Source organism: Triturus cristatus, chromosome 11 (assembly GCF_964204655.1).
Source record: "Triturus cristatus chromosome 11, aTriCri1.1, whole genome shotgun sequence".
In the NCBI taxonomy this organism is placed as follows: Eukaryota; Metazoa; Chordata; class Amphibia; order Caudata; family Salamandridae; genus Triturus; species Triturus cristatus.
This window is the reverse complement of record NC_140594.1, coordinates 1,106,383,388-1,106,401,779: the sequence shown is the minus strand read 5'-3', so window position 1 is coordinate 1,106,401,779 and position 18,392 is coordinate 1,106,383,388. Positions and strand designations below refer to the sequence as shown.

At 46.7% G+C, this 18,392-nt stretch overlaps 1 protein-coding gene across 5 annotated transcripts in view; it reads left to right on the top strand.

The window, feature by feature from the left end:
• LOC146786088 (eukaryotic translation initiation factor 4 gamma 1-like) overlaps window positions 1-18,392 on the top strand; it is a 647,727-nt gene that overhangs the window by 15,742 nt on the left and 613,593 nt on the right. For all 5 annotated transcript variants that reach the window (XM_085635544.1, XM_085635543.1, XM_085635546.1 and 2 more), the window contains exons 3-5: window positions 13,410-13,607; window positions 16,089-16,229; window positions 17,296-17,532. In XM_085635544.1, the coding sequence (XP_085491670.1) occupies window positions 13,410-13,607; window positions 16,089-16,229; window positions 17,296-17,532 (576 nt within the window). The remainder of the gene's footprint in view (window positions 1-13,409; window positions 13,608-16,088; window positions 16,230-17,295; window positions 17,533-18,392) is intronic.

Below are 18,392 nucleotides of genomic sequence, written 5' to 3'. Positions count from 1 at the left end.
CAATCAGATTCCTGATAAGAAACAAGTTATTTACCTGTAGACCGTGGCTCTTCAAAATCATCACTCTTCCTGTCACCACGGTACCTCAGATTTCTTACCACAAGTCATGTGAAGGGAGTGTCCCTCAGCTCTGGGCTTTTTTTCCTTGGAGAAACCTATTTTTGAATTTTTCAACACATTCTGACCATTACTTTCTGCTACATCAACCTGCCTCGCCTCTGGGTGACTGTTCCTAACTGGAATCATGGCAGAAAAAAATGTATTTAAAAAAACGTCTCTTCAGACCTTGTGGATGCTGTGGGAAGCTAAGGCTTTTTTTCTGCAGATTGCCACAAGGAGTGTATTTATTGTCAGCACCATTCCCATACACCTAAGCAGTGCAAGATTTGTCACACTCCTGTCACACTTTCTTTTCAAAGACACTCAAGGTCAGAAAAGCTAGACTACTACTATGGCTTCAAAGGATTGAAGGAAATCACATAAAGGTACATCTGTTTAAAAAGAAAATGAAGAAAAATGTGTGTGTGGGGGGATTTCGTAAACAGCAAGTTGTGGGCCACCCTGTGCATCAGGTGGACCACCACCAACCTGCATACAAGTTTGTACACATGCATAAACTTGTTGATGATAGAGTGACTTTGATTAATGTTCCCGAAGAATGCACCTGAACCTAATAATTGGTCCAAGATAGGGCAGAAATATTTTGACCTTTTTTCTCTAGGGGAGATCCTTTTATTAACTTCCCTTCACTGTTTTTAGGTCTCGCTGAGTCAGCGCGCATGCGCCGCTCGGAGAGACTTCAGTAGGTGAGTTTTCAAAGTGCTGCTGGCTGGCGACAAGCTTGCGTTCACGCGAGCGTGCACGTGTGAACTGCCAGCCTTCAGCGCCATCCGTCTTTCCTCTTGCTTGCTCCCTGCCTCTGCCCCTCCCCCCGCCTTCGCGCTTACAGACTATTCTGAGCAATAATTTAGCAAACCAGCAGTCGTATCTCAACAGCAGAGTCACTCTTCAATGAACCTGCATTGGCACAATTTAATGTCATTCTTCTCAATGGTACAGCGCTGGAACTTATTACCAATAATGTCAGTCTTTAATACACCAATTTGACGACCTTTTAACAATTGTTCTTTAAAGAACAGGTGCATAGGCATGGCGATTATGTCTTTAATGGACCAGTACGGCCATTTCTCAAAAATAACACACTATAATTGTACAGTAATGCACTTAAAAGATCCATATATCCTTGACTAGTGAGTACACACATTTCTGGCGCTGTAGATCATGATAATCGGTATTCGTGGCAAAAACCAACCGGCTTTACATAAAAAATATGTTTGTTATAGCAATCCAGGAAAATGTAGTTCAGACCGAAGGTCTCTGGCGCTGTAGCCACAGGGAAAAATGCTGCTGCATGTACGGAATATTAGGAATGTGTGATATGCCGCTAGTGAGAGACCGCTACATAACATGGTAATTACGTTTCAAGCACAGTCAGTAAATTAGAGAAATGCCCACAAAAAGGTTGGTACCACCGAATCAAAATACGTACGTTTTACATGCATCAAATGAAAATGAAAAAATCACATAGCATTGGTCTATAACAGTCCATTTCACAACATACCTCTAGCTCTACGAACAATGATCCAAATAAAAGATCAAGGTTGTGTACAAAATCCTAATACTGTATGTGCACTGCCTCCCTGTGAGGAATCAAATCCTGACCGCCAGCCCCTCCCCCATCATGACCCAGGGTCAGGCTCATACCAGCATCATTTTGGGACCACCCCAACCACACACACAACTACACATACACACACTCAACCACACACACAACCACACACACCCACATACACACAACCACACCAAACCACCCAACCACACACACAACTACAAGCACACACACAACCACACACACAACCACACACAACCACACACACAACCCCAACACACACACACACAACCACACACACACCCACCCACACCCAACCACACACACACAACCACACACACAACCACACACACAACCACACTCACAACCACACACACAACCACACACACACAAAGGGAGGAGACAACTGCAGCAGGACCTTCGGCTCGATCAGGACAGCAGAACCACCGGAAAAGGAACCCCTCGGCACGACCTGGGCAGCAAGAAGTTGTCACTGGAGACATCGTGATCCTATGAACAATAGTGTCATCAATGATCTAATCTAAACTGTAAACTGTGACAAATAACATCCCTATATATTGCAGTACCACAAAAACAGCAACAAGCATTGGCATAGCCAATAGGTCTCGCCTTTGGGACCTTATCAGTGTTTTGCCTTGCAACAGTTGTTGTTGCACCAAGGATATTGTGCTGCATAACTAAATACTTACAAGGTCCCAAAAGCGAGACCTATTGGCTATGCCAATGCTTGTTATTTTATCCCTTGGGGACATCAGAATAAAATTTAGAATTAGCTTACAAAGAGGTAATTTCAATTCACTTCACCTACATTTCGTTAGCACTCAGTACCTCTCTCACCCACACCAACTCCTCCTCTATGGTTAAGGAATACTACAAGAAAAGACCACATCAAGAGCTCCTCTCTCCAGTAGAGACTTGTAGCCCACACCTGGTACCATTTGTCCAGGTTTGAGGAGGGATGCTATGATGAAGCATGTCACCTTTGGGTGGATGAGGGTTCTCGTCCTAAATAATAAATATGTTTTGCATACACACACATTTTTCTTCCTTTTCTTTTTAACCAGATGTACGTGTTTATGGTTTGTATTATTTAGGAAGTGATACGCAGATGGTTTGGCTACTAGCTCCTGCTGGACCCCCGTTGTGTTTTAATTCAAAAGATTAAAGCCAGTGAAATGCATAACTTGGAAAGGAAATCTTAAAGAAGACTGACAAAACCCACAAAAGAAGTAATTCCCAAGAAGGTTATCCTAAATGTTTTCCTCAGAGTGAACCTTCGGGGAAGTTGGAGAGAAAAGGGCACAAAAGAACTGAAGTGTCATCCCCTAGACCACACACTTCTACATCCCAGACCTCAGAACATCACATAAAGAAAGAGACAAGTCTCTAGAAGACTTATTCGGAACCTTCTAGTCCATTTAAGGTAAAGGCTCAGAATAAGCAGAAATCTAAGCTGCGGTCAACAGACAGATCGTTGACTACCCCTTTGACAAAGAAAACACCAACGAAAATGTCTTCCTCCTGACGATAATAACAGGTCCGAGAACAGCTTTGATAATGACAGTGTTGACTATGACATCGTCGACTGCGACAACTTTGTTGATGACCGTGCCAATGACAGCCCCTTCGATGGAAGGATCGCTGACGTCACACAAACCGTCTTTGACAACAAAAGTATCGACGAGATCTGTGGGGGTGATATTATTTTCAGATAAAGATTTTCCAGTGCCAATTCTTCTGTAACACACATTACATGATAGGTGCACATCTAACACAAATACAATTTTGCGATTTATTCTATAAAAAAAATAGCTTTATGTCATGTGCTGTCATATAATTGGTTACTCAGCTAGGAACCATTATTTTCCAGTATTGGATCTTTCATAGATTCACATGCTTGGATCATATCTGTCACAGAGACGGCAATCTCTTTGTGACAACTTAGTTGACAACAGGGCCGAGGACAACCCCTTTGATGGAAGGATCATCAATGACACACATCTGTCAACGATGGAAATTTTGACGAGCTTTTTTTTTAATCTTAAACTTGTCTTTATTAATGACATTGCACAGTATCACATTGCAGATCCGTGATATATATGTTGTAGCACATCATTGCTATACCATATAGCACCAATTATTACTTTCCACATCCTCAGAGTGTCAGCTTATCTCTTGCATTGGTACATTTTTAAAGCTTATCGTAGGCCTTGACGGTGTTACTCAACCTCCACTTGCCCAGCGGATCACTGTACATAGCAATGTTCTCCTCAGCACTTCCCATAGATATTCCTACCGCAACCTATCAAATGCTTTTTCAATATCTAGGGAGACTATCCGGCCTGGAGTTCACTATCGGCTGCTGAGTGTAAGACATGGTACAACCGTCGTATAGTCATATGCATTCCTCTCCCCGGTATGAAACCACATTGGTCTTTGTGCACCAGGCAGGTTACCACCCTGCCCCGTCTCATGGCCAAGACTTTAGCAAGTAATTTAGTATCCACCCCCAACATTGACAAGGGTCTGTACGAGCCTGGGTCGTTTGCGTCTCTGCCAGGATTAGGGAGCATGACTATCCGTGCCTCCCAAATAGATTGCTGCAAACGTCCCGCCTATTTTGCCTCCTGTAAAGTCTCCAGCAGGCGTGGGAGTAGCAAATCAGCATGTCTGGTAGAATTCCATCAGGATTCCATCCGGGCCTGGTGATTTACAGCGGGCCATGCTTTGTAGTGCCTCCCGTAATTCCTCCACCTGGAGTGCTGCCTCTAGTCCCTCCCTCTGTTCCCCAGTGAGGCGAAGGAGGGGGACACCCGACAGGTACTCCCCCCATGCCCCCCCATCAGATGTAATGGACCCTGGGACCACATATCTTGGCCAAATGATGGAACAGCACAGAATTGACATCCGCCTGTGTGGTGGCTATGGTTCCGTCTGGGTGCCTTAGTGTTTGTATATGCGGGGGAAGGACGCTCCCGCTTCAGTAACCAAGCCAATTACTTCCCGAATCTTTCACCTTCCCTGTGGAGCAACTGGTGATACTTGTGCCTGACCAGGCAATCTAACCTGTCCCATATCTACCCAACCCCTCTCTGTGCTTGGAGGAGAGAATCGCAGTCTGGTTCTGATGTCTGCTTCCAATGTTGGAGTCTGGTCAGGCTTTCCTCCGCAGTTGTCAATTCTTGTTCAAGTCGCCTCCTTGTACCCCCACTCTAGACAGGCATTCCCCGCGGGTGACCACTTTAAGCGTGTCCCATTCCACACCTCTATAGTTTGTGGTCAGCCAATTGATGCCTAGGTAACCTCTAACGCCCTCCCTGAGTTCCTCTCGGAATATCAAGTCACGCAAAGTATCTGGTCGCAAGCGCCACAATGGGACCCTCGGTCTAAGTCGCTCTGGTCCCCACTCCAACATTACCGGGGCATGGTCTGACAGAAAACAGCCAAGCAGTTTGGTTTGTGATACAGCTCTGCATGCCTCCCGAGAAAATAGGAAACGATTGAGCCTACTAGAAACCTTGCGCGCTGGTGTGTAACAGTGTAACCCCGTTCACCCGCGTGTGTTTCACGCCAAATGTCCATACAGTGTAGTTGGCTCATCACGTCTCTTAAATCAGTCGACATGTGGGGTTTACTATGGTGTTTTGGTGGGTGCCTGTCTAGCGCGCCATCCAATACGCAATTAAAATCCCCTGCCCATATTAGTGGCATCCCAATGTAGGGGAGGAATAGCTTTTCTATGGCGCTGAAGAAGTCACCATCATCTATGTTTGGAGCATCGATGTTCATCAGGCACACCTCCGCTCCATCAAGCTCACCATGCACAAGCACATATCTACCTTTCACATCTGCCTCGTACTTCCGTAGTTTAAATAGGACCTGTGGAGCCACCCAGATTGCCACACCCCTAGCATACGGGAATAGGTGGATGCAAATAACTGTCCTCTCCAATTCTTGTGGAGCTTCTGTATTTCGGTGTCTAATAGGTGTGTCTCTTGCAGAATCGCAACATGAGTGCCCTGTCGTCTTAAGTATGTTTGTATTCTATAGCGTTTCACAAACGAGTTAAACCCCCTCACATTCCATGTAATGATTTTATACTGCCTCATTTCTCCCAGTCTGTGTCCGCCCTGCCCAATGTATATATGGTCAGTGTTCAGCCACCATCGCTGCCAGTAACAATTGCAAATTGAACGTTTTTGTAACAACCCACCCCCCGGATAGAAACTCCATCAACAAAGCGTGCATTCCCTTGTATTCCCCAATCCTACACCCCCCCACCCCATCCCCTGAATTTCACAAAAATATAATCATCATCGCTCCTGCCACATAAACCAAATAGCATAATCCACGACACACACACACATAGTATGAATCATGAGTCTCATCGTACCTACATACATTTAATTTACAACCATCCATAATATGTCTTCTGCCGAGTCAGGGACAGTGCACTTCTCGGACTTACTACACGTCTGTCAGTTGCGCCCTCCCCAACCACGGTCCCCACTGACACCCACGCATACCACTATCGTTCCAGGACACTCCCACTTTTGCACCAAATTTGCATCCAGAGAGTGGAGGATGTACAGATCTGCAGGGCAATAATAGAGAAAAACTGAAATCAGAATATAGAAAAGAAAACAGCAGCACAGAAAAGAATTAGAGCGTGAGTTGGGGGGAAGGGAAGTTGTCCGTCCGTCTGATGGTGTAGCCCATCTCAGTCCATCCACTCTTCAGGTGAGGCGGGTAGGCCCCACCGTGGTGCAGTGACCATCCAGAGTGGGAGTCCGGCTGATGATGCCACGTGTTCTCCAGTTCTGTATCCTATTCAACCTCCCATATGTGTTTCCCCGGTCTGTGCCCAAATCAAGGGTCCTCCAGCTATTGAAGTGTATTCTACTACATCCCCCATGCTGGCTTTGGAGCTTGAGGCTGTTACTACTTCCACTAAGGCCTTTGCTGCCTCTCGTTTGGCTTGTTGTGTTGAACGGTCGATTCTGGGAGACGACCTGTCTGCACTGCCAGAGTCCGTCCTCACTAATTCTAACGATCCGTCCCTGCATACTACCACTCATTGTGTTGATTGCGAGACTTTTCTGGAGCTTCAGTTACAGCTGTTGTTTTTTCCCATCTTAGTGGCATTTGTGGACCCCCGCGCCGCTCTCCCCTGGTAGATTGTCCTTTCGTCCCCATGAACCTCCAGCCAATCCAAAGCAGCTTCCAGGGTTATAAAGAAATGGGCCAGATCCTCGTGGAGAACCTTCAGCCTCATGGGGTAGCGGAGCATGTACTGGATGTTCATGGCCCGCTGCTTCTGTTTCACTCTACTGAAAGATGCTCTCTGCTGCTGCACCAAACGGGTGTAATCTCGGAATATACGAATTACCTGATTTCCAAAGGCTGGATCTCCTTCGCGCCTAGCGGCCTTAAGGATGCAGTCCCAGTCTCTATAATTTAAGATCTTTGCTATCAGGGTCCTGGGCTGGGCACCCGGTGGTGGTGGTGCCATCAGCGCTCGGTGCACCCGCTCAATTACGAATATCGCAGAGAGTTCCGCTTTGAGAAGTGCCTCCTTGATCCACCATTCTAAAAAGAGTTCTGGATTTTTTCCATCTGCACCCTCCGGGAATCCCACAAAACGCAGGTTGCACCTTCGGGAGCGCCTCTCTGCATCTTCGGCCCGGCATTCTAGGGCTACTGTTTCGAGAGATAGGTCTGTGAGTGTTGCCTTTAATGTAGAGACTTCGTTTTGTAGCTCACTAACACTTCTGTGGCTAAGGAGCGTTCCGCAACAGTGTGGAGGTCAGTCCGCAGCAGTCCAACATCCAGTGACATTGAGCCTATTTTTGCCTGAACAGCGGAGCTGAAGGCCTCTATGGCTGCGAGGAGTTGGGCTCCAGTGGGTTCCGGCCAGACGCGCAATGCCCATTGGACTCAACGGGTTTCAGCCCTCCCCCCCCCCCCCCCCCCCCCCCCGTCATGTGTGTCAGCCGGGTCTGAGACAGCTTCACAGGCTGACACAAAGACAGTTTTTGAGCAGCCAGCCGCACCGAGTACTTCACAGGTCTCTAAAAGACCATTCACTTGTTAACGAGGCTTTGTTGATCTTTTCACCCCTCCTTAGAGCCCCTGCATCTCCACTCTGCCTATGACTGGAAGAATTAGCCCCCCCAAAACTTTTATCAGCCCCACCCGAAATGTGGCTCTGGTTCCGGCTGTATGGTGTCGTCCTCCAGTGGTGCCCCACGTGGGGGATCTGGTCTCGATGCCCCCTCCTGCGCTGGGTAGTGATACATTTTCATCTGTTGCACCCCTCTCTGTGGCCTGTCCTTGCCCATGATGTGGTTCTTATCTGGGCTGTTGGGCACTCACTGCAACCCTACATTCCTAGGGTATCTTCGCCGTCTGCGTGGTTTGCTGCAGCTGTTTGACTGAGGCCCCCCCCCCCGTCACAATCCAAGCGATTGACAGTGCCAAGGTATGTGGCCCCACTAGTTCTTGTTTGTGTGGAGTCCGCACACCAGTGATTATCTCTGCACCCAGGGTCTGTGGGTCCCTGAGGCAATATGTCAGCTGCACGGGCCTCAATGATGCCCAAGCGATTGTATTCAGATTCCTTATGTCCCCATGTTAGCTTGCCTTCTGTGAAGCATTGGTGCCATTATCATATTAGCATAATTGAGTACGTCAGGGAATAGGTCTGAGCTCTGGTTCAGTGACTAGTCCGCGTGCTCCCAGGCCTGGTATGAAATATCAAATGTGTGGACCCACCCAGGGCAGTTGCTGGCACTCACTGAAGTTCTTGGCCTCGAGGCTGCTGTCCTCCTTCAAGCTCAATTGCTTCTGTTATGGCAGTGTAGATGAGCAGTTCCTGAGGGGGTCACATGGGGAGCGGGGGGGGGGGGGGGATCACTGTGGTGCAAACGTTTTGGAGGAGGGAGATGCTCTTTCATAAACCTATGGTTGTGTTCGCACCACCCGTGTGTCACCGTGCCATGGGTCCATGAGGCCTGGCCTGTGTTTTTAAGCATGGCACCCCCCACTAATGGTCCCGCACCAAGCTGGACCAGGGCGTTTTCGACGGCGAGGGGTGTCCCTGCGGTGTCTGCGGGTGTTCCCACCAGATTCCCCCTCTTCCCGCCTCGTACTGAGTCCCCCCAGGGGCTGCACGCCGTCCAGCGGCCGCAGCACCGGGCCCCCTCACCTCTCATCTTCTGGCTCAGCCCGATGCGTGTGTGGGCGGCCTTCTCTGCGCCGCGACCCTGCTTTGCGGATGCCCAGCCGCAGTCTCAGCTACACTGCTCCCCGGGGTCGCGCTCCACTCACGCCGGGACCCCGCGTACCCAATCCGCCTCCTGTGTCTCAGCGTCGGCCCTCGTGCGGGAGGGAGGGATCAGCGCCAGTCAGGCCACACAAGGCCCCAGCCTCACCTCTTCCGGCGTGCCCGAGCCACCGCTCGCCCGCATCTGTCGTTATGCAGCTTCAGTGCCGCCGGGGGGGAGGGGGTGCCACCGATCACCACTCTGGAGGGGGCGCCGCGGCTCCCTCCCAGTCAGTCCTGACAAGGCCGCGGGGCTCGGATTTTACTTTGGGGATCACAGCGGCAGGCCAGGGCAGGCCCCGGTGTCTCCCCTCTCAGTCAGGCAAGTGCGCTGCTCACGCACCTCCTATTTTCTATATTAATCGAAGTCAGTTTTAGAAAGTCTTATCAACTCCTGACAAGATGGGTTTCTGCAACCAGAGTCTACAGTCATCTAAAAGCAGGACGCCCTCCACAAGCAACCATAAGGGCTCATTCCACAAAGTCTATGGCCACTCCTGCAGCATTATTTGTAGGTGTTCCTCTGTCGCTGATTTGCTACATGGAAGAGCATTCATACTTTTACTCAACACAACTCTTGCGACTCTACAGTTTACAATGACGCTGCAGTGAGGCAAGCCATTATTCGCCATCTCTTTATGTAAGTTGAGCCATTGAGCAATAAAAAAAAAAAAAAGTTCAATGTTGCGCGTGACACCCTCCAACCTCTGCTAAAGGATTTTTCGTATGAACCGATTATTTTTCTCCTTTTATAATATTTACAGATTTATGTAATTTGGAAATATTGCTCGGTACTCTGATTCAAACATGTGAATCTATGAAAGATCGAATGCTGTAGAAGAAACATGTTATTTATCTAAACAAAAATCTGTGTTGTCAGCTGAGAAATAAGTATCAAGTCCAAATGATGGAATTAGAGGTGAACGTGGATTTGTATGAATATGAAAAGTAAGGATGACCTGAAAAGGGGAGATGAATCCTGGACTCCACAAATGCCAGGGATTCTTTTCTGATCCTTGTTGCACTGAAATTGATGTGGAATTTGAGGTTCTATTCGTATACGTGAAAACTCCTCTTGCCCCATGTTTTCAAAGCCACCCATCCCGGATACCAAAACATCTCCGCAAGGTGAGAAGAAGAATCTGCAGAAGAACATTGCTGCTGGTTCTCTGGGTAAAGATGTGAAACAGTGCAAGGCAGACAATGCCCAGAGGCCAGCCATCAAGAGCAAGAAACCCACAAAGGAAGGCAGCGTCAGCACTCAAGTACGATGGGGAGCCGCTTAGTCCTTCCAGCGGGGCCACAGCACGCAGCTATCAACATTACACAAACTCTCTGGGTTAGTGAGGCCCAGCAGCGTCTTGACATAGGTTTTGGAAACTTATTTCAAGCTGGACCTTGTAAATATCACTAATTTGTGTGCAGCACTGTACATCATCAGGATGTCCAGCGCTGCCTTCAAGAGAAGGGGGTGCTACTAAGGGCACAAGGAGTAATTCTTTGCTGTGTTTTTGGGTGTTTTTAAATTTCATGATCGGTTCCACTTCCACTTCCACTCCTGAGATTACAGTAGCGAGGCTATGAAACTTTAAATAAAAGCCCTGCCATAAGCAGTATTTCTAAAAGAAGTTCAGTATCTCCATGGTAACTTCCAAACATGGCAAAGGTTCTACAAAAGCCGTGGGTGTCACTGCGTAGCCTGGCCATTGGCCAATAAGGAGCAATGGGATGGGAAGTGATGTTACAGGGGCCCCTCTCAGCCCAAGACCCCAGTCACAGCTCCGGGTGGTAAATGGACAGTGATTCGTGGCGATTGCCTGTGCCCAGCTTTAAGACTTGATTTTTGAAGGGAATGACGTTGGTATATGTATGGACACAAGAGAGAGAAGATGCAGGAGAGCACACAGCAGAGGAAGAGGTGATGGAGAGTCAGGACAACAAAGGGGAAGAAGAAGATTCTGCATCCCACAGCCATCAAAAGCAAATAAGGGCAGAGGCAAGGGACCAGATCAGTAGGACATAAGGAAACGGATATAGCAATCAACATCCCCGGAATGACAATAATTGAGACACAAAAATAGTACTTCATCGGGGCTAACATCAGGATCAGTGTTTACCGGTGCACAAGAAAGTTGAAGTTATACATGTTTCAACATTTGCACCCTCCAAAAATACAGAAATCAGCGAAAAGTGAAACCCTAAGTCAACCAGTTGAGGAGGAGATATCAGTCTTGTTAACTTGTTAACCCAAAGAAGTTTAGAGATGGAAAGCAAAGAGGAAATATGGGAAATAGAGAGGAGAGGAAATCTTAACCCTTGGGGTCATCTCTCTTCTGTCTATAGAGCATGACCTGCAGATAAGATAAGAAGGGCTGAACATAGTCAGTCTGGTATTTGCCCACAGTTGCGCAGTTCATCACCAGATTGTAATTACACAGGGAGATGTCTGCAAAATGGAGCTGTTTGCAGGAGTGGCAACTAGTGGAAGTAGGAGCCTTTCTCTTAGTCCTCTGATTCAGCACTTAAGTGAACGACAAGTTTGGTGACGTGGCGATCAATACCGGCGACTTTTCGAGGAGCTATGTACAGTGACTGGTCACCTCAAAATGCAGAATAGTCCTCCGGTTCGCCACAACATGGAAAGCTGCATTTCTACAAGAGCTGTAGGCAGTAAAGAGGAGAGATCTCCTATCCTCTGATTCAATAGCAGTTGTAGGGTAAGTATGTGAACTGAGAACTGCCGACCGTAAAACTGCTACCATTCAAGAAGAACTCATGATGACAATAGTTTTAAAGGATGCTTGTAGAGGCCGAAGTCGCGTCACACCTTAGGAAAGTTGGGACGACCTGCCCCATTTGACTTTTTTCTAACCTGCTTTGTTTCCTCCTACCAGTGTACTTGGCCATCTGCAAGCCTGCAAGCATATTAAATGTTCACCGTGATTTTGCATGATATATAACAGTAAAGTCTAAGGTGACTTGTGATTGGGGGCAGATGGTTGGTAGAAGGCGAGTACAGGCCTTCTCACCTGTACCCCTGGGAGGAAAGTCTGCTGATCGTTGTCAAGTAAATTATGCACAGTCCTCCACAAGTGTGGTCCTTTTTAGGTCTCGCCTGAGCCAGCGCTTTAGCGCTGCTCTGGCGAGTGCTTTAGTAAATGGGGGATTTGAAAGTGCAAACTAGTGCTTTCAGGCCTCCAAATACAGTGCATGTGCGCCGGGCGCGCGCACCATTTGGCAGCCTGCGTGATCATTTCGCGGCCGCTTTGATGTTCTCAGTGAGTCGCGCGGCCACTGAGAACATCAAAGCGGCCGCGATTACTTTCACTTTAGCGGCCGCTTTGATGTTTGATCGCATCACGATCACTTTCGCGGCCGCTTTGCATAGCCAATAGGTCTCGCTTTTGGGACCTTATAAGTATTTACTTATGCAACTATTGCATGGCTAAACACTTATAAGGTCCCAAAGGCGAGACCTATTGGCTATGCCAATGCTTGTTTACCTAGGTGGTGTGTAGTGTCTTGTGTTCTTTGTGCTTAGGATGTTTTGGTCTAGGAGACTGTGTACAGCATTAACAGCAGCCAGGATACAGAGTGTAATAACCCCCTTTGTAGCCAGACCCTGTCCAGACCCTCTGAATTATTGCTATGAGAATGTGTGTTAGAGACAAGACCTTGTATGTCTTGTTTGCGAGAGACTAGACCTTGGTGGTCTACCAGAGACATGTTGGTTTGAGGAAAGTGTCCATACCTTGGAGTGACATGCTAAAAAATTTAATTTTGTATACAGTTCTAGGGTGCTAAGAATGGAATGATTTTTTTGGACCACTCAATTTCAGGAAAGGTTCCAGCAGAAGTGATTATGTCGGTCAATTGCAATGCATTCAACACTTGTTACAAGCAAGAACCAGCACATGTGACAAATACTCCCAACCAATCATTTCTGATTACAGCTCCGAGTATGTGTGCCCACCGGCTCAGTTTTTTGTTCCATGCAGTTCGGCCGTGAGTGGTAATAAGAGTAGGCAAATAGGGTAATACTAGCTACAATTTGAGCAAATTAAGGGAAAGAGTGGTACTATGGCCCTTTTTGGGCATGGGTGATACCAGGCATATAGTAGCAAAATCTAACTTAGGGTCAGCATACAGTTATTCCTCAGATAAAGGTGTTTAGATCTCAGCGTGTGGATTTCTCAGATTGAAGCAGTGTTGACATTGCTATTGTAAGAAGTAAATGCTTAGCCATGAAGCCACTGTTTTTGTTATAAGACTACTCTTATGTTAGGTGCTTTCTTTTGGCTGGCTCTTGTGGACATAGGTGGGTGCCACATGGGACACGATTGGCTGAGATGCGAAAACAATCCATTTATCAATATTTCGTTCAATTCTTGACAGGATCTCCTCGATGGGATGGACAATATTCTCAGCAGGTTGACCCCACACACGTTCAAGCAGCTGATTAAGGAGGTCTGTTCTCTTCCTATCGAATCAGAGGATCAGCTGAAGGGGGTCGTTGACTTGATCATTGAGAAGGTCGTCTCTCAGCCAAATTTATCGGCTGTGTATGCAAAGATGTGCCGCTGCCTGATGGGGGTAAGTTTATGTGCTGGGAATTTTTGATGTGCTACTGTCCAAAATGAACATGTTGAAACATCTCTCTAATAGGGGTATTTCGATGTGCCGTTGTCTGCAAGGGGCATGTATTTGTCTGCTACCGGATGATATTTAATTCACGTGCCATTGTGCAAGGATAAATTCATGTGGTACTCTCTGAATGAGATAAGCTCACATGCTATATTCAGATGAGGATGAATTCACATGCTGCAGGTTGATGGGGGAATGAGGAATGAGGTCCCATGGTGTTTACTAATTGACAATAAGTAGTCTATTGCTCTGTGCTGGCGGAAGAAGTTTATGGGAGGCTCTAATACAGAATAAATGTACGTACTGCGCTTTCATAGAGAAATTTGTTATCCTTCCAAATGAGTTGATGGTCACACTCTGACTCGGCGTTATTTTATGTGGTGCCCTCTGATAGGCTAGCCAGTTATTTCCTACATTTTGATGGGATGACAAACTTGCATGTAACTCTTTGATTGGAGGATTAATTTGAGTTGCATTGCCTGACGGTGGATACATTTGCATGCTATGTTCTGATAGGGGATAACCTTGCCTACCATGTTTTGACCAGAATAGGTTGGTGAACCACTATCTTATGAGGGGATATGTTTGCATTCCAATCTTTGATAAGGGGTACGATGGGTATAATTAGGTAATGCAGCATCCTGCTAATAGCAACATTTGAATTTAAATGAATTGAGAAACACTTTCTTCTTTGTCATTTCTGTAATTTCATTCTATTCTTAATCTATCCCCAAGGATTACCTCATTTACAGGGTTTTGGTGTAAGGTAGTGCCTCAAAGTCACCTTGCCCTACGTCAAAGTAAAAGGGCAGGAATGCACCGTATTTATCTAATAAGGTGCATTCCTGTCATTTCCCCCAGGGCGGATGCCTTTTCGGCAGCCTAGCGCCAACGCAGGCACCCTTGTACCATGGTGCAAGGGTGCCTGTGTTGTTGGATGGATTGTTTTGGTTCAGGAAGGGGTATCTTCCTGCTCAAAAACAACCCTAGGAGGCTTTTGCCTCTTTCTATGTATGTGTGCTGCAGTATGCAGCACACACGGAAAGAGGAAAAAAATGAGGAGAAATAAAGTTATTTCTCCTCGTTATGGGGAATTGTCAAAATCTGTGGTTGTTTATTGGAAACACCAACTGCAACGCCCATGGAGCACCTCCCTAGCGCAGAGTAAGGCAACACAGCAACTTCCGTTGCTTTGCCTTGCTCCATATCTGTGAGGCCATTCAAAGCCATGCAAAGTCGCTATGTGTGACCTAATAGATATGATTTCAAGGTTTACCCCGCCAGAGCGTCAGAAAAAGTGACACTACAGCGGCGCAAGGGGGTACTAAATATGCCCCTAAGTCCTTAGTATTGAACTGCTGGTGTCACAGTTGTTCTGCCCAATTACCATTTGGCGCACATGCATCAACCTAAGGAATTGCGATTCCTTAATAGCAATTTTTAAGGAATCGCTATTTAGGAAACGCAAATCCTTAATCATGTAGGAATCGCAAAATAAATCACAAATTGTGATTCGCTATTAGGGAATGCCTTCCCATTCATTCCGTTGGGCCTTGAGGCCCATAGGAATGAATGGGACAGCATTCGCAAATTGCGATTACCAAATAGGTAATCGAAAATTGTGACTGCAATTTCAAGGGTGCTAGGTGGCCAAAAGGCCAGCCTGATGCACCCCCAAAAATGGTATGTGTGCACATGTGGCGCACACACGGCCTAAGGGCATGTGTATGCGCCACATGGCACTTGAAAAGATGCAATTTTGTGCATTTTTCTAAGGAATTGCAAATTACTATCAACTTGAAAAAGATGGTAATGTGCGATTCCTTAATGCAAAGTCGCATTCTGAGAATGCTTCTTGCATTGGATTTAGAGAATCGCAAATTGTGATTCCCTAACTGCATTTGCAAAGTAGGTAATCTCAAAAATTACGATTACCTATTTTGTGAATGCCTTTGGGGTTGATGCATCCCAAAAGGCTATTTCCCGGTTGCAAAGGGGCCGATTCTGCGAATCGGCCCCTTTGTGACCGGTAAATAGCTTGATGCATGTGCCCCTTTGTGAATTTCAGGAGATCTATAGAGTACATTGGGTTGTTTTGATCGGTCATAACACTCTCTGAAATCTGTCTGTTGCCAAGGCACTGGTTTGGAATGGCTTGTCATTATCAGAAACTGAATGCAGTCGACTGTGACTGTCATTTGTTCCACTGCACAAGTCGCCCAAAGTTAATCAAAGAGACACTAACTAAGAGTGTAAATTTCTTTGAGGTCGGTAGGTCATAGCATTGATGCTTGTAGTACCTCAAGAACAAATCAGCATCATTCCACAATCTTTCTTTCAGAAATGTGTATGATTAAGCGATGAGATTGTTAAGCCACGTGCCTATTAGCAGGCTTCATTTCATGATGGTGTGGTGTTTATTGTTTCTAGCTGACTGTCCCTGCCGCAGAAAATCCTGCAAAAACGGTGAACTTCCGCGAGGTGCTGCTGAACCGTTGCCAGGTGGAGTTTGAAAGAGATGACACCGAGATGTTTAGAACGAAGGAGGAGGAGATGGATGCAGCTGGCACGGTAAGGTAATCTTCTCTTCCCCACTTGGGGTGGTCACCCTCTCCGTTGCCCAACATGTCTATGGGCTTTCCGCCCTCTCTACTTTCAAACATTCAGATCTTGTTCCTGATTCACAATGCTTTGTTTTATAAGTAGCTCTGCCTTACTCCTGTTATAGTTGTGATTTACACCTGCATGACTGGCATGATTGGACCACGCCACACCTGAAACAAGCTCATTTGCATATTTCATTTAAAGAAATTATTAAAATAGTTTATAGCCACTGAGTCCCACTGCGTCCTGTACTTGGATCCTGAATTCGTGGCCAAGCATAAGATTTAGCCTGACATTGATGGATTCGGCACCCGTGAATAGCCACAAAGTACTGTGCCACCAGTACACCCCTGATACACCCTAAAGAAGACCACCAGATCTTCTTTCCTACAAGAAGCTGAAGTAAATGCTACGGCTCTGGTTGACAAGCAACCCTTGTATACGGGTTCCATGCCATCACTTGATCTTTCATAGCATCTCATGCTTGGAAGAATCAACCAAGGATAATCTTTGCATGAATCTATGAAAAATATCAATGCTGGAGAACTGTTGTTATAGGTGAGTAACTATTTAAACTTTGCAGGTGTGACCAGGGTAGGGGATGTGTTTTAGTAGTAGGTTGCAGACCTTGATCCTGGAGATTTGAGTTCTAATCCCAACATCAGCCCTCGACCAACATTCTGTCATTCTAGGTAAATCACTTCATCTCCCTGTGCCTTACATTTTTAATATGTGTAATAGGATGTACATATGTGTAATTGTGCAATGAAAAAAGAAAAGAAATGTGTAATGTAAATAGCCACTTTACAGTGTGATGTCTACCACTGTCCCTAATATATGTCAATTCCCCTCACTGAAATCCTGTTTTCAGAGATAATTTCAGCTGGATCTCACACAGCACCTCAGGGTAAAGATAATTCTTCAACTTAAAAAAATATTTTTTGTTCTTTGCAACTCAGAATGAACCCTGCATTATGTCAAATACCTTGTTAGAAAAAGAAAGATAAGTAACCTTGACCCCTTTCCTTCGAAGCCTGAGGAAAAGATACGCCTTAAGGAAGAGCTGGAGCTGTCACGAGACCAGTCTAGGAGGCGGCATTTGGGTAACATCAAATTGACTGGGGAGCTGTTCAAGCAAAAGATGTTGGAAGAGAGCATCATGCATGACTGTGTGGTGAAGCTATTCAAGAAAAAAGATGGAGATTCGCTGGAGCGCCTGTGCTGGCTTTTGTCTTCCATCGGCAAGGACCTGGACACTTGCAAGAGTAAGGTATGGCCTGTACTACTGTGCACACATCCATTCCCTCACAATACAGTGCAGTCATCGTACCACCGCTTTGAGTGCTCCAAAGCACTGTATACTGTTCTCTGGTGTGCGTACCCAGAGGTCGCTCATTTTCTCATGTAAGGTGTAAGTCGCTCAGCAGTTGTAATTTTTTATTTGTATATCAGTACGTTCGAGGCATATGAGCTGTAGATTGTATACTTTAGCATAGAATGCCATCTGGTGTTGGGCTCGGATGTTTGCAGTTTGTTAGCCACGAGATAGGTGACTCCTCCTCCGGGTCGGTGTCGTTATCGAAACCCCCCTTCGACACGCAATCACCTACCAATCGACGGTATTGTCTCGACCGCGTTTCCCTTTTCTCGATGTGCATCTTCTACAATCGAAAAAACTTCGATAAACTTCGACGCGGGCTGTTGGGCCTACCCGCGCCGATTCCGACGGAAGTCAATGGAACGGACTCCTTTCAAGAAATGTCCCCAGTGTGGTGCTAAATTCCCGTACTCGGACCTACACCCAGTGTATAATCTCTTCCTCTCTCCGGAGCATCAAGAGGATACTTGTGAGGCTTGTCTATCTTTCAAGTCAAAGAAGACCATTCATGATCCTCGGGCTCGATGCCACGAAATGTCCAGAGGAAGCAGCTCCATTCCGGACATCTTCCATCCAGGCCCTAACAGCATTCCCGAACAAGCCCAGGAGGAACAGGTCTCTGTCTCCGAAGCAGAGGACTCCGACGTCGAGGACAACTGCCCCACCCAAGCCCATACCAAAGGCTCCGGTAACACCTTCGCCACAAGGCCCAGGTCCACACCGGTCAAACATTTCAGATGCCCCGCCCTCTG